The 15,350-nt window shown below is 51.5% G+C and overlaps 1 protein-coding gene across 1 annotated transcript in view; it reads right to left on the bottom strand.

The window, feature by feature from the left end:
• Positions 1-957: 957 nt before the first annotated feature.
• The window catches only part of SHISAL1 (shisa like 1), a 73,875-nt gene continuing 59,482 nt past the window's right edge, over positions 958-15,350 (bottom strand). The window contains exon 5 of the mRNA XM_044228108.1: positions 958-6,565. Coding sequence (XP_044084043.1) covers position 6,565 — 1 coding nt within the window. The 3' untranslated portion in view covers positions 958-6,564. The remainder of the gene's footprint in view (positions 6,566-15,350) is intronic.

Raw genomic sequence — 15,350 nt, 5'->3', positions numbered from 1 at the left:
TGTGCACAGATGGCTACCTCCTGGCCTGGTCCGCCTTGCCTGGGAATAGGGGCATGGGGAGACCCCACATGGTTCTCCCAAGGAAGCCTCCGTGTGCCCCAAGGACAAGTCTGTAGAACTTGCCTACGGCAGCAAGAACAGCGGCACCAAACCAGCTCCTTCCTCCTGCCTTTCCTGGCCCTTTCCTCTGCTCCAGCCCAGATGCTGGCTGCCCCAGGGATGGGAAGGGTGCGCTGAGTCCTGCTCTGCCCCCTGGACCCTGGGATGGGACTCCAGTCTGGAGGGGTGGTGTGGGAGGCAGAGCTCAGAATGGTGTTTGAGACTGGAGCTTTGAATGGAACTGGATGCGGTCCCAGCCCTTGTGGGGCGACACTGCTGTGGCCAAATTGTTCATGGGCCTGAGACTTGGGAGGAAAGAGGGTCCAACGTGGCCCGCACGGGTGGCAGGTAGAGGAGGCGCAAAACCCCCGTTTGTCCAACAAGCGTGTCTGTCCCTCCTGGAGAGCAGAAGTCTGGTCCTCCTCTGAGAACCCACGGGATGGGGCTCAGTCATTTAGGGCCACCATCTGAGCCAGGGATGGGAATCCACCCATCCGGGAAGAGTGGCCCCCGCCTCACCAGCCCGGCGCAGTGTTTAAGGAGATGACAATGTGCAGCAACTGTCCCCAGCCCGCCCGCCTGCCCGCTCACAGCTCTTGCCATCCCCACAGTGGACCACACGACTCTGTCCCCTTTCCCACCTGCTCTTGTCCCTGGGGAGGTGGTCCCCGTCTGGTCTCTCCATCTGCCCTTGGGGCTGAAGTCAGCCTGGACCCCTAGTGCCACACTGGACAAGACCTCAGCTGAGACCTCGGGCCCTCCTCTCCCAGCCTCCGTGGCCAAAAGTGACACATCGTGAGGGCAGGATGCGGCCAGTGTGTTTGGAAACGTGAAAGTAAGTTTTAACGCTGGGAAGAGTTGACATGACACTCCTTTATTAAAACCTAAGGACATCTTTATAAAAACTACTGTATATAAAGACAAAAGCAGCGTAGAGCAGTGTAAAATACATTATTATTATTATTATTATTACATTATTATTATCAGGAATATTGTTGGTTTTTGGTTTTCCCGGTTATCAGCTCTCAGGGAGACACTGTGCCTGCTCATGGGAAGTCAGGGTGCACAGAAGAGGGGGACCACCCTAGCCCACCCTCACCTGTGTGCCCTAGCCTGGCGGACCCTGGGGTGGACGCACCAGTCGGGGGGGGTGATCCTGCCTTGTTGGGGCGACTGAGCCCTTCCCCTTCGGCACCCCACTAAGTTATTGCACCAGAACCCAGACTGACGGCTTGCCGATCTGCATCCCACCACCTTGAACATACAGAAGGGGAGAAACAGAAAGAACACACACGAGAACCCAGGAGGGGCTCCAAGAAGACATTCGCTCAGGTCACCAGTTTGGTCCCACTGGACGCCCGTGGTGGCGGCGCCATCTGCGACTTGCAACCATGTGCCCCGGTGATCCGCGTCCCCCGCCCCACCCCCCGGCCTGTTTATCAACTTCCATCGGCTCCTGCACATTTTGAAGAGCGGTGTAGGGCAATCCACGGGACCTCACTGCACCAGCCCGGGGGTGGCTGTTCCAATGTGGTCCATAGGAACGCTGTTCCTGGGGACCCAGGAACATTTTGGTGACAGCATTGTGAATGGTACCACTGGGGGGTGGGCCCTGCTGCAGTCCTGAATGTCACTCTGTCAAGGGCAAACGCATCAGGGTTTTGATGTAAACAAAGGAGTTTTAGGGACAGTGTGATGAAGGGTCAGAGCAGCTCACTCACCCAGCCTCTCTCGAGCACCAACTATCTGGCAGGGTCTGGTACTGAGAACTTGAGGGGTAAAGGACAATGCCACCTCCAGGGTCACTATCACAGAGGGGTAAGCTGTTTGCTTTGTGGATCTGGGCGCTCCTAAATGTTGGGGACAACCAATCACTTCTCGGGGGATCCCAGCCTCTCCCACGGACATGCACATGTCCCCCAACATCTCCATGTTCGGCAGGAACTGCTCCCAGGTGCGCGCTGGGTTCAGAGATGGACACATATTTGTTGAACAGATGAAGGAATGCATGCATGAGCGAATGGATTTTCTAGAATCTTCTATCTCTCGCGACTGACTGCTCAACGTCAACATCTGTTTTTCAGGCCACGGACCCCACGGTTGTATCCGTCCCCTTGACAGCCATGTGCGGCTGGGTGTGTTGCAAGGCAGGCTGGGAGCCTCGGGGGCGTCGGTCGCACGGCGGGTGTCCGTGTGCTGCAGGGTGAATGGCATCGCCCCAGCCTGGGCTGGTGATGGGCTCCGGGGCTGCAGGTGGCAGTGAGCCCGGTTTCACCACTCCCCGGGGGGGACTGGCTGCCCCCCCCGACCTTGAGTCGGTTTATGGGGAGCACCGAGACCCCATCTGATACTCACCAGGTAAGCGGCAAGGTCAAGAACGGAAAGTCCCTTCTAGGACTCCAACCTCAAGTTCCCACAGCAGACGACAGGGGTGGGGAGGCATAGCGGCGCCCTGCGATGACAAGGCTGCCCCTCGCCACGGACAGGAAGTGCCGCCAATGACATCACTGGGGGCTATCACGCGGATTTGGGTTGTTGAAGGATTGAGGAGACTCTAGTAAACACAGTGGACGGGGGCGGTCAGCTGAGCCAGTGGGCAGGGCCTGGGCTGGAGGAAAGGCAGAGGGTCAGGACACCGACCTGGAGCAGACGAGGGTCTGGGGGTCCGCGCGGGGGACGGTGCCAGGCACGGCCACTCCTACAGTGTTGCTGAAGCTGAAATGACCTAGAGAGAGCTTCGGATGTGACGGTGAGCCTGGAAGTGTCTCTTGGCAGAAGGCTGTTATCCCACATTCCTCACCGTGTTGTGCCTGATCCCATCCCCCACCCCCTTCCCAAGTCCTTTCCAGCCCTGGGGCCACATGTCCCTGATTGCTGTTCTGCACAATGAAGGGAAGGACCGCCCACCCTTGCTAGCCGCTGGCCTGTTTTTCTTAGGTATCAGAGACCACAAGGGGGCCTGGATGCCCCCCGCATGTGTGCGCGTGTGTAGGGGTGTGTGTGTGCGCATGCGTGTGCCTGTACGTGTGTTTTCGACGAAGGCTGCTTCCTACCAGTCCGGGTCAGTGTCAGACGTGCCCCTGGCACAGGCACCTCCGGGCCTGTCGGCAGGGGCGAGCCCCTCCCCGACTGAGGCTCAGTGTGACTTCAGAGGTTAAGGTGAGGGTCGAGGGCCTGGGTGTTGGTTCTGAATCGGTTCCAAAACACACAGATCACACCATACACAAGCGAGAGGAAAAGCAGACGCCGCGTGTCTACGACACACCGTTCCCAGCGGGAAGAGGCCTTGCGAGCAGGAGTCACGACACAGACCGGCGTCGGGCACAGATTCCCCGGGAAGGTATGTTGTCTTCTTCTTTCTCTGCTTTTTATTTCTCTTTTTGTACTAGGATTATTGTTACGGTTACAGATGACGTGGGGATAGCCAGAAGCTCACAGTAGAAAGTAAACAGAGGCAGCTTGAAAGACTGGGTGTGGAAGTCACTAAGAACACTAACTCTGAACATCTCTACTTGAACTTATCACTACCCTGTGTCTTATTCTCGGGGACACTACCGATTGGCACAGTGGCCTGCTGCAGTAGGGGGCGGGGGGGTGGGGTTTTGCTGGGACGACCCGGGCTCCTGTGGGATTTTGAGGAGCCCTGGACATTGTGGGGGGACAGCCCTGTTCTCACGTGCCTTCCCGGCAGCCGTGCCCTTCACTCGGGGCGCTCAGGCCCTGTGCCCCATCTCACCCCTCAGCCACTCAGAGAGGCGGTGACTGTTGTTTCCTCTCTCCCACGTCCCCAGCTGTGATGTGTGCCGAGCTACACGTGGGAAGCCTCCATTCCAAAAGAATGTTCCATCCCAAGCCCTAAAGGGTTACCGGTCACTCCCGAAAAGACTACGGGAGGGGGCCAGAAGCCAGCTGTAATTCTCGGGGCTGCGGACCAGGTGGGTCCTAGCCCCGGCTGGTCTAGGTGAGAGCAGCCCCTGGCTCAGGCCCCCAGGCAGGGGAGGCAGCCAGCTCTTTCCCAACCCAAGGAAGGAACTCTGTGTAAGCAGCTGCGTGAGAGTCGCCCAGGACCACAGGAGGCCAGAGATGCCAGCCCCCGAAGACCTGGTCTGACTCCTTCCTCTTACCGAGGGGAAAACTGAGGGCGGAGAAGGCACAGGCCTGGCCCGAGGTCACACTGCTCTGAGTGCAGAGCTGACTGACATCAGAATCGGGGTCTTGTACCCCCCCACCCGAACCTCGGTTTCCCCTGATTCCCGAGGCTCTGCACATCTGATGCAAGTGAGGGTTGATCCCCCTGGGCCGGAGGGAGCTGAGCCCCTCTCCAGGGCTGCCCATAGCGTCCAGGGAAAGGAAGATGTGCCCATCCCTACTGAACACCTCAAATGAAGTTTTCCCTCTGCTGCTGCCAAACCATACACTTGGGCCCCCGTGTCTGGGGAGATGTGGGGAAACCACGGGTTTGCTCTGCCCCAGCCTGCCTTGTGAACTTTGGGCAGGTCACGGACCTACCTGAGTCTCAGATTCCTAGTTCACGAAATGGGGAGAATCCTTTCCTTATGGAGCTAGAAAATGCTTTATCAAAGGATGGGGTGTTGTGTCTGTACGCCTTGCAGAGAGCCTGGACTCCCTCCCCCTCAACCTCTCTGCCCTCCTGCCGGTTCCGGCCATCCTGGATTTCTTTGGATCTTTTTGAAAGCATCAAGCACGCTGCTGCCTGAGGGCCTTTGTGCTGGGATGCTCTCCCCCCACCCCCCAACCCCGTCTTTAATGCCCGTGGCTGGCTCTCGAACAGACTGTTCCGACTCAATTGTCGGCCCAGCGCTCAGCGTCCTTATTCACGATTCCCTTCTCGCCGGCCCTCTCTCCCCAGCTCACCGACCAGCACCACGAGCATCACCGGCTCACCGGTGTGTCTGGAGGGCAGACAGCACGCGTGCAAGAGTCCGGCTGAGTGTGAACACGCCATCAGAGGGACACACGTTTGCTGAGCAGGGTCCACTGAGCTAAGAGCCTGGGGGAGATCTGGAAACTCCCCCAGTGGAATAGGTGTGTCTACACTGGCCTTGTGGTCCTTGGGGATTTATGTGAAGGTTTCCCGGGCAGTGCCCTTCCGTGTGTGTGCCCTCAGCCAGTGGGGTGGGTGGTGGTGGGGACCTCTGGGGATGGATGTTATAGGCATCCGGGTTTATGCAGAAATCTAAAGTGGAATGGTTTCTAGAAACTTCCCTTGGGGCTTCCACAGCCCTCGTCACTGTGTTCAGCTCAGATCTGTGTATCTATCCCACCAGATGGTGGCCTCCCTCCAGGGCAGGGACCCGGCCTGCCTGACTCATGGCCAGTTCCCATCACTGCCCAGCCTGGGGTCCGACACACAGCAGGTGCTTAACAGAATGTGCTGCGTGGATGAAGGTTTCAGGGCAGTGATGGTGGAGATCTTGGGGCAACAGTCAGTCCACTGAGAGGCAAGTGGGGAGATGTCCCAGGGATTGTGCTGGGGGTCCCCTGGGCTGGGGAGTGTGGACTTTTGGTTCCTACACCCCTAAGATCAAACAGAGTGGCTGGTCTCCTCTTGGCTGTGTGACCCTGGGCCTTCCCTGCTCAGAGCCATTTCTGCAGGGGGCTCACCACACCCCCCCTCCCGAGCAGTGAGAGAGGGAGTGCATGGAGACACGCGGCCCCGTGCCTGTCCCGTGGATGGCCCAAGATGCCTCATCACCTATTATTACATTGTTAGGGGAGTAAATTCCATAAGAACAAACCCTCACTAGCATGTTCAAATCCCCATGTCCTCTGAGACATAGCGGGACCATGCCTCATGCTTGGTGACTCCAGGGGGTTCACGGCTGCCCGCTACAGCAAGAAGCTTGAACGGGGACGCTGACCAGGGCCCCCACCACTGGTGACCTGTGCCCATTAGAGGACTCACGGGGATTCCAATAGAAACCAACACGCAACCAAACAAAAAGAACACCCCAAATCACACCTCCAAACACACACTTCTGCACACGCACACACACACACACACACACACACACACTCACATTCAGTATTCTGACACAGGCCCACAGGCCACAACTGGAGGGACTGGAGGTAAGGGGCCCACAGGTACGGTGCACAGGCCTAATCCCTGCAGCTTGAATTAGCCGCAGCAGCTTTGTGCTGGTCATCCTGAGTCCACAATGGCGTCCCCTCTCAGAAGCCACCAGCCCAGAATGGGACTATTGCTTGCAGACGGGTGGCTCAAGACCCCCCTCCCTTAGAACCCCTGGCCCCCACCCCTGAGTTTGCTCCTAGTCTTAGAAGTCCACGGAAGGGGGTTGTGGGCACAGGTGGCATTTCTTCCTCTGCCACCGCCGCAGCCACCTCGGCTCTCCCTGGGGTCTCTGTTGACGTTGGTCTCCTTGGAGGCTGTGCCGGGTGCTTCGGGTCTCACCTCCCCCATCCTGAGGCACGGCAAAAGGGTTTTCTGAGGAAGCAGAAGGAAACAAAATATCATGCAGTGTCTCCTCCATGGGGAATCACTGAGGACACTTCTCTCGGGACTCATGGCCCAGAGAAGTTGGGTTTTCTCTGACTGCATGACTTCTGGATACAGAGAACTATTTGATGTTAAGACTGGAAGCAAGACAAGCAAGCCTGCCTCTACTATGGCTTCATTCAGCACTGGTACTCGTGGCCCATGTAATAAGACAAGAAAAAAAAGCATAGCATCTTAGGAGTGGAATAAAAGAACTTGAGTTACAATTAATGGCAGATAATATGCACAGAAAATCCAAGAGAATCAACAGGCTAATTCCTAGAACACAGTGCAGATACAGTGATATGGTCTTCAATCCATGAGATTAGCAGTTTAATGTATAAAACCAACAATATTCATCTGTCTCAACAGTTACCAGAGTGATTATGTGTCTTAGCTTGGGTCATTCCAGTTAACACCTGTTGTTCTGATATAATTTTTAATATTGTTCCTCTTTCATGCCAATAAGTGTTTTGATTTGGATGATAAACTGTATGGTCACCCTTGGTATTAAAAACTAGAAAATATTGGGGCACCTGGGTGGCTCAGTTGGTTAAGCATCAAACTTCAGTTCAGGTCATGATCTCACAGTGCTGGGACTGAGCCCCACTACAGGCTGTGCTCAGCAGGGAGTCTGCTTGCCCCTTTCCCTCTGCCCCTTCCCTTTGCTCATGTGTGCCCACTCTCTCTGTCTCAAATAAATAAAATCTTTAAAAAAAACCTCTCAAAAATATTAAGAACAGATACAGATACCATTCATAATTATAATAAAAACCATTACAAATCTTGGAAACACATCACTGGATGTGACTGTATCCTACAAAGCCATGGAGAAGAAACCAGGATGCTCCTGGCACAGGAATAGACCAGGAGACCAATGGGCAGGGTCAGGAGGGTAAACACTGGCCCATGGGGCATGTACAGCTTTGACTGGCAGAGTCAAGATGACGCTATGAATTCCCCGTCTCCTATCCAATTATCAGGGCAACTGTCCAGTCACAAACACTTATCTTTCTAGGCATCCTTGCAGATGGGTGGTCTCATGACCTGTCCTGTGTAAGTGGAAGTCCTCAGGGAAAGGGACCTGAATCCAGATAAGAGTACAAGAAGGAGGGACACTCACTAATGCAGGTAAAGTGGAAAGCAGGAAGACGCTTGGTTCTGGTGGGGGCCCCTGATGCTCCCCTCCATATCAGTGCAGCTGGACTTCTGATTATAGCTCTTAACCAATAAACCATCTTCAACCAAGCTCCAGTGGATGTTGGGAGGGGGTGGGGGCAGGGGAGAGTTGAGGGAGTGGCTCTGACAAAGCCCGCACAGCCCTTCTTTCCAGAGTAGCCGAGAGTCCAAGAAGCAGAGCCAGTCTCCCGGCTCTCCATCAGCAGAAACGTGTGATGGGGTCAGGGTTGGGATGCCATAGAGCCTTCCCCGCGGCTTCCATGACAAAGCCAGGTCCAGGGATCCCCCACTACCTGCTTTATCTTCCTCCACAGCATCCAACCTATTCAGCACACCACAGATTTCACTGACTGTTCTAATTTATTTTTTGTCCCCCCCACCCAGAAAGTAAGCTACAGGAGGGCCACCGTGTCAGTGTGTCGTGTTCACATCTGTATTGCCAGGGTCTGGAACAGTAACACAGGCAGGTTCTGGAACATAGTTTCATGAATATTTGTTGAATGAATGAATGAACCAAGAATCTAAAACCCAGATGGACTATCTTTCAAGTTTAACATCCACAGAAACACTTTTTGAACCTATTTTTGGAATACAGTTTCTGGGAGTCCTTCTTACATAAATTACTAGAGGACACACTTGGGATAACCAAGGCCAAATGGGGTGAGTCTGGCAATGGTACCAACAGTGAGAATCCACTGAACTGTAGGACTGTCCGAAACAGATCCACGGATTAGGACTATTACAGGCAAGAATGAAAGAGAAAACAGAGAACTGGGGTAAATAACAAGAGATAGGAGGGTAGAGGTGAGAAGGGGGAGGGAATTTATGTAAACGATGTCTTCATCACTTACATTAGGCATCTCAAGAATCATTCAAAGGTTTAAGTAAAATTAGAGGTACAAGAGTAAACAGGGAAGAAAATCATAAAATATAATCAACTAAAGTCATTTGGTGGAAGTGAGAGAAGGGGAAGGAAAATAGAAATATTCTAATTTGGACATTCCTCATATGTAAGGAGAAAATAAACACTGTCTGAAGAAATAGAGAATTAAGGGTATCATATCACAGTAGAATTATAAAGATAACCACAGGATCAAAAACACAGCTTTGCAAATTGTCAGAAGACACATACACAAAAAATAAAACAAAGAAAACAGAGACCATATGGTAGAAATTGACAACCCCCACAAAAGCTATAAAAGCAAAAAGCATATCACAAACCATGACAAAAGTAACACCAAATGAATCTGCCGTGTCAGTAAATGTTAATGAACCACACACACTGGCTTTAAAAAAAAAAAAAAGATGCTCAGACCAGATTACAAATGAGATCTACTGAAGGTACAATGAGTCACACAGGTTTCCCATAAAAGGATGGATGGATGATGAAAAGGCACGGGAGATGGTTTTTCAACAACATCAGTGTACTTAATGTCACAATTAAAAAAAAAAAAAGGGTGGGCAGAAACATAACAAACAAACAAATAAAAACCAAGAGAAACCAGGGGTCTTGATCTGAATATTAGATAAAGCTGAAGTCAGGGCAAGAAATACTAAATGTGGAAAAGAAGGGTACCATGCAGGGATCAGGATGAAAGTCACCACGAGGGTCTCAAAGTAATGAACGTCTATGCACCAAAGAACATAGCCTTTACATTGCAGAGCAAGAACGGCTGGAAATGTGGAAAGAAAAAGACAGAGTGTCCTAGTATGCGTGCATTTTAATTAACCTCTCCGTCCATTACAGATTAAGTTGACAAAAACATAAATAAAAAGATAGGGGGCCAAATACCTAATTAGTAAGATAGTATGCGTGTGTGTGTTCACATGTGTGTATGCCTGTGTGCATGTACATGTACACGTGTGTTGTACACACATGTTGTGCATGTGTGTATGCATTAAACAGAATCTACCGTCTATTCAAAAGATCTTGAAAAAGGACACACAGAAAGTGACTATCACACCACAAAGAAAATACATTCCAAAACTGAAAAATCAGATAACATTCTCTGATCCTAATACACGAGAATCTGAAAATATTTATAATGAAAACCACAAAACAAAATGAACGCTACAACCAAGAAGTTTAAAAACTCTAAAAGAACTTGTGTGTCAAAGAGAGAGCCAAGAAATTAAAATTTTGGAATATAGAGATAATAAAAATAAAAATACCATATCTCAGAACTTCTGGGATGCTCAGGCAATGCTCAGGGGAAAATTTATAGCTTTAAATATTGATATTAATAAACAGAACATGAATTAATGATCCAACTCAAAAAGTTAGAAAAGGCCAAATAAGCTTAAGGAAGGCATAGGACAGTAACTGATAAATTAAAACTGAAATGAAGTTGAAAACAAAGCAAGGAAGGAATAAATAAACTGAATTTCTGGTTCTTTGAAAAACACTGAAATGTTAGCTGTTGGTAATCTAGAGGCGGAAGGAGGGAGGAACAGGCTTTTGCCCCCGGTATTCTGCAGAATTTGTCCTGGTCAAGGTCACCAAAGACTTCTGCGTTGCTAAATCCAGTGGTCAATTCTCAGACCTTTTCTTACTTGCCCCCTGGGCAGCGTTAACCTAAGGGATCACTCCTCCTGCTTCTGGGACACTCTGGACCCTCTCCTGCTTCTCCTCCTGCTTCTCTGGAATCTTCTCAGATTCCTCCCTGGGTCCCTCCCCACCTTCCAGTCTCCTCTCCTCCCCATCTCCGATCACTCCTAAGGAGCTCGTCTCCTTGAAGGGACTCCAACACTCAATACACTGATGGCTCTCTGGCCGCAAGCTCTCGAATTGTCTCCATAATGTCCACTTGATATCAACAGCTGGAGATTAGCATCTCAAACTTAACGTTTTCGGAGCTAAAATCCAGATCTAGTCAATTTTCCCACAGTTGTCCTGACCTCATTAAATAAAATTCTATCCTTCCAGTTGCTTGCACCAGAACCCCAGGGCTATCTCTGGCCCCGCCTTCCTCTCAAAGTCCCCTCTAATCCGTTAGCTGCTTCCTGCACCCCCTTTTCCCATCACAGGTCCAGCCCACTGGGTTCCTGCAGTGACTTCCTTGGCAGCCAGAGGGATCCTGTGAAAACCTGAGTCCGATCATGTCACCGCTCAGCTCAAAACTCTCAATGGCCTTCGTCCCACCAGAGTGGAAACCAAAACCTTCCTTTCCATCTTCTCTGACCAAGTCTCTATCTTCTCTTTTATTCACTCCACTCCATCCCTGATGGCTCCTTTTATGGGTCAGCTTGACTGGGCCCATAGGGTGGGGCCAGATACCCCGGTCAAATATGATTCTGAGTGTGTTCGGGAAAGTGTTTCTGGGAGAGACTCACATTTGAGTCAGCTGACTGTGTACGCCGACAGCCCTTCCCAGTCCACTGACAGCCCGAAGAGAAGGCACTGACTGACTGGGGAGAATTCCGTCTTCGCCTGGCTGTCTTCCGACTGGGACGTCGGTCTTCTCCTGCCTTCAGACTTGGACCCATACTGGCGCTCACACCAGCAGCTCTCCTGGGTCCCCAGCCTGCCAGCTACAGATTGTGGGACTGCTCAGCCTCCAAGATGGCACGAGCCAATTCCTTGTAGTAAATCTCCTTATACATTTATGCCTATATCTACAGGATGTCAATAGTTACATGGCGTATCTATATGGACAGGTGTCTATTTTGACAGTATCTATAGCATGCCTCCATTTATAGCATGTCAATATCTATGGTGCATCTATATCTAGAGCACGTCTGTAGCTATATCTACAGCCTTTCTATATATCTACAGTGTGTCTATATCTAAGGTGTGTCTATCTTTGTCTATATCTTCAGGGTATCTATTTCTATAGCAGGTCTGTATCTACGCGTCTCTCTATCTATGTATGTCTCTATCTATAACGACAATGTAGCTATATCTATGCGTGTTTCTATCTATAACTACAATGTATCTATGTCTATAGCAAGTCTGTGTCAATATCTACCTCCGGTCTATATCTATAGTGTGTCTATATCGGTATCTACAGTGTATCAGTATCTACTTCTACATCTGTCCATTGGTTCTGTGACTAACATACCCCCTGCACCCATCTCTTCTCCCAGATAAACACAAGATTCTTCCCTCATGGCCCTCAAGGCCCCTGTGCCTGAATCCCTCTGTGACTACCCGTCCAAGTTGCACTTTCTCAGACTCCTTCTCTGCTCTCAGACTGTTCTTCTCTAGCACTTACTACATTCTAACAGTCTGCGTATTTTACATAACTACTTTTTAAAAAAAAATCTGTACATCAAAGTAGTGCTTTTCATTGGTTTTCCTGCACAATCATGTCCCCAAGGCCAATAATGATGCTGGACGTGGAGCAGGTGCTCGGTAAAATGAGGCGACCAGACAAATATCGAGAGAACCGCCAGGGAGCCTACCCACTCAACTCTGTCCAACTAAACCAGAAAACCTTGACAAAATGAGTGAATTTCCAACAAAACAGAAATTACCCAAAGGATCCAGGAGGAGAGAATCTAAACAGACCAATTGCCAAGAAGAAAAACTGTCAGATCGCAAATCCAAAGTCTAAAATAAGAGCAATGCAAATTAAAGCCATAATGAGACAGCGTACTGGAGCACAAATGACAGGACACTGCCACGTCCTTGACTCGTCACACTGGCAATGATCAAGAAGGTTGAGACCTCCCTGTGTCTGCTGGATTATGGCGGGGTGGGGGGGTGGGCAGGGCGGACAGCCTCTGCTTCACCGCTGGTAGGAGGAACACCAAGGTCATTTCTGGAAAGCAGTTGATGTGCCGCAAAGATTACAGATGCACATGCCCCATGTCCCAGCAATTCCACTTAAAAGTTATCCTCCAAACATGTGCACAAGGGCAAAGTATGCATCAACTCGTGCATACCCAATAGCCCCAACAGCGGAGTTTAGGATCAATGAAATGCCCATCCGTAGGGCACTGGGTTCAAAGGGATGGCTCGCCATTTGTGAAGGACACAGATATCAGAAAGGCCCAAGCAGCTGTCCGGGAGGGCAGTCTGTCAGCTGATTCTAGCTCATCATGCTCACATGCCTCCCATTCTCCGGTCTCTGTCCCAGGTGTCATTGGGGTTTGTGACTTTCATGCCGTCTATGTGTGGAGGACTCTTTCCTGAACTGTAGTCTCGGACATCAACCACCTCCTGGATATCCCCCGCCCATGCCCAGCAGGTGTCATTCTGGACTTCTCGGTCCCGCACTCCGCTGACAGCTGCTCCATTCTTCCAGCAGCTCAGGTCCAAAGAATGGGAGCTGTCCTTGACTCCTTCTTTCTCATGCCCAGGTCCAACCCATCAACCAGTCTCATCAATTCAAAATACACGTAGAATCTCACCACTTCCACTGTTGCTGCCATGGTCCAAGCCACAGTCCTCAAGGATTTCAATAGTCTTAGCTGATTTCTCTGCCCTCACCTCCCTACAGTGTACTCTCAACACAGAAGCCAGAGTTTCCTGTGCTTTTGATATACACACACACACACACACACACACAATCTTTTCTGCTTCAAACTGTCTAATGGTTTCTTATTACCAAAGCTCGGGAGACTCTCTATGCTGTATGCTGTCTCCTTGTACTTTTCTAATGCGGCCTCCTATTCATGCCCTTTTGTCATCCTCTCCAGCCACAGGGATCTCTTTGTGGCTCCTCCAAGATTTCTGGGTGCTCCTGCCTCAGGGCCTTTGCACTTGCTGTTTCCTCTGCCTAGACTTCTGGGCAGAGCTCATTTTCTCAGCAACCTCAGGCCTTGGTGCACACGGCTCTTCAGGGAGGACTTCCTGACCCCCCTGCACCCCCAAGGCTCTGCTTACTGCTCACTGCCATGCTCTTCAAGGACTGATGTGCGGTTTCCTTCATTTGAGAACAGTCTTCCCCCCACCCCATCTGTTCCATGTGAGCAGGTCTTATCTGATGCTATGTTTTCTGCTCTATCTCAGCTGCAGGACCTCAGGGGGAGAAGCATGGAACAGATGATTCAGACTCTGGCCTTGGGGACCTCACCTGGAGGGGCAGATGGTGACATCAAGTAGGAAAATGCTGAGACAGAGGAAGTCCCAGGGGCCAAAGGAAGAGGTAAGTCACAGGAAGCTTGCTGAGGAAGTCCAGGTGGTGGTCTAGACATTGCTTGGCTTCCCCCAGGGACAGGGAGCTCACTACCTCACAACCCATTGTCCTCAGCCTGGTCCTCGCTGCCTCTAGTGGCCCTTCTGAGACACGGCGCCAGCAGCAATGTCCCTCCTCCTTCGTCTTTGCTCCTCCAGGCTGAGGTGGAAATGAGGCTCTCCTTTCTCTGAGGGGAGGCTGCCTCACTCCTGACCTTGGCCAAAGCCTCCATGAGGTTGTCCCTGCTTCTGGGCCCCACGGCCAGGCCAGCCTCTGTATTTCCCCAGAGTCCTTTCTCTGGAGAGCAAAATCTGCTCCAGTCACTGTCTAGAGGAAGATATGTGGGGATGGCAGGCACGAAATTCAGGCTGGTGGAACCATGCGTGCGTGCGTGATTGTGTGTTTGTATGTGTAGGTGGGGCGGGGTATGCCGAGGGTTTCTCGATATTGCTCTGTTTCACAGTGGGAACGTGGTATTGACTTTACTCTTTTTTATGCCTCATATATGAATTTTACATATATTCTTTTATATAGAATGAAATACTTCGAAATCAATAATGTTAAAAAAATCGGTCATGGTTTCTTCAAAGGGAAAGTTTTGATGCCTTAGCTGGGCACCTAAAGCCTCTTTCCGTGTGGTCTCCACTTCAAGGACTCCGCAGAAGGTCCCAGTGTGCCTACATGCTGGGAGCACCTCCCCTTTCTCCACTTGGCAAACTCCTACTCATCCTTCAAGATCCTGCTCACAGGGCATCCCTTCCACACAGCGTGACTCTGTAACAGTCAGGACCACGTGGCTCTGGCATCCCCTCCCATCGAGGGGCTGGGGGGCGGTAATGGCCACGGGTCTTGGGGCAGGCCTGGGTTTGAGTCTCTGCTCTACCCCTTGCCAACTGTGTGACTGTGGGCAATTCACTTCACCACTCTGGGCCTCAGAACCCACCTGATGTTGCTCCAGGCCTGTGGGGCCATCCTCCTCGCTGGCCAAGGGTGACTTTCACTGCTGTGGACACTTCCTGCCTGGCTGGCTCTCGGGCTTGGCCCATCAGCCCCTGCCCTAGGGGATACCATGCCTCAGAGCAAAACTTCAGCAAAGGTCAAGTTCAGTTCTGCTTTTGTGGCTACCATGCCTCGACCATGCAAGGAGTTCAGGGAGCACATGTCCCTGTCCCTGGGTCTGTCGGTTCTCCTGGGCACTTTGCAGGTGGATTGGCCCCTCATTGCCAAAGCCCGACAGAACCTGGGGACAAGTGGCTGCTGCTCCCCTCACTCAGTACCCAGGCCAATGCCTCCTACCAGGTCCTTCTGGAAGCCCTCATCGGTGGCATCTTCTGCCAGGCTTGCATTGGGTGCTGCGGGCGCAGACCTGAGTCAGGTGTGGGCTCTCCCCTTGAGGTTTCTGAGCTGGTGGGAGAGCCACACAGGGGCCCCCA

The sequence above is a fragment of the Neovison vison genome, chromosome 12, assembly GCF_020171115.1.
Source record: "Neovison vison isolate M4711 chromosome 12, ASM_NN_V1, whole genome shotgun sequence".
Taxonomy (NCBI): Eukaryota; Metazoa; Chordata; class Mammalia; order Carnivora; family Mustelidae; genus Neogale; species Neogale vison.
This window is presented reverse-complemented; position numbering and strand designations above follow the sequence as displayed.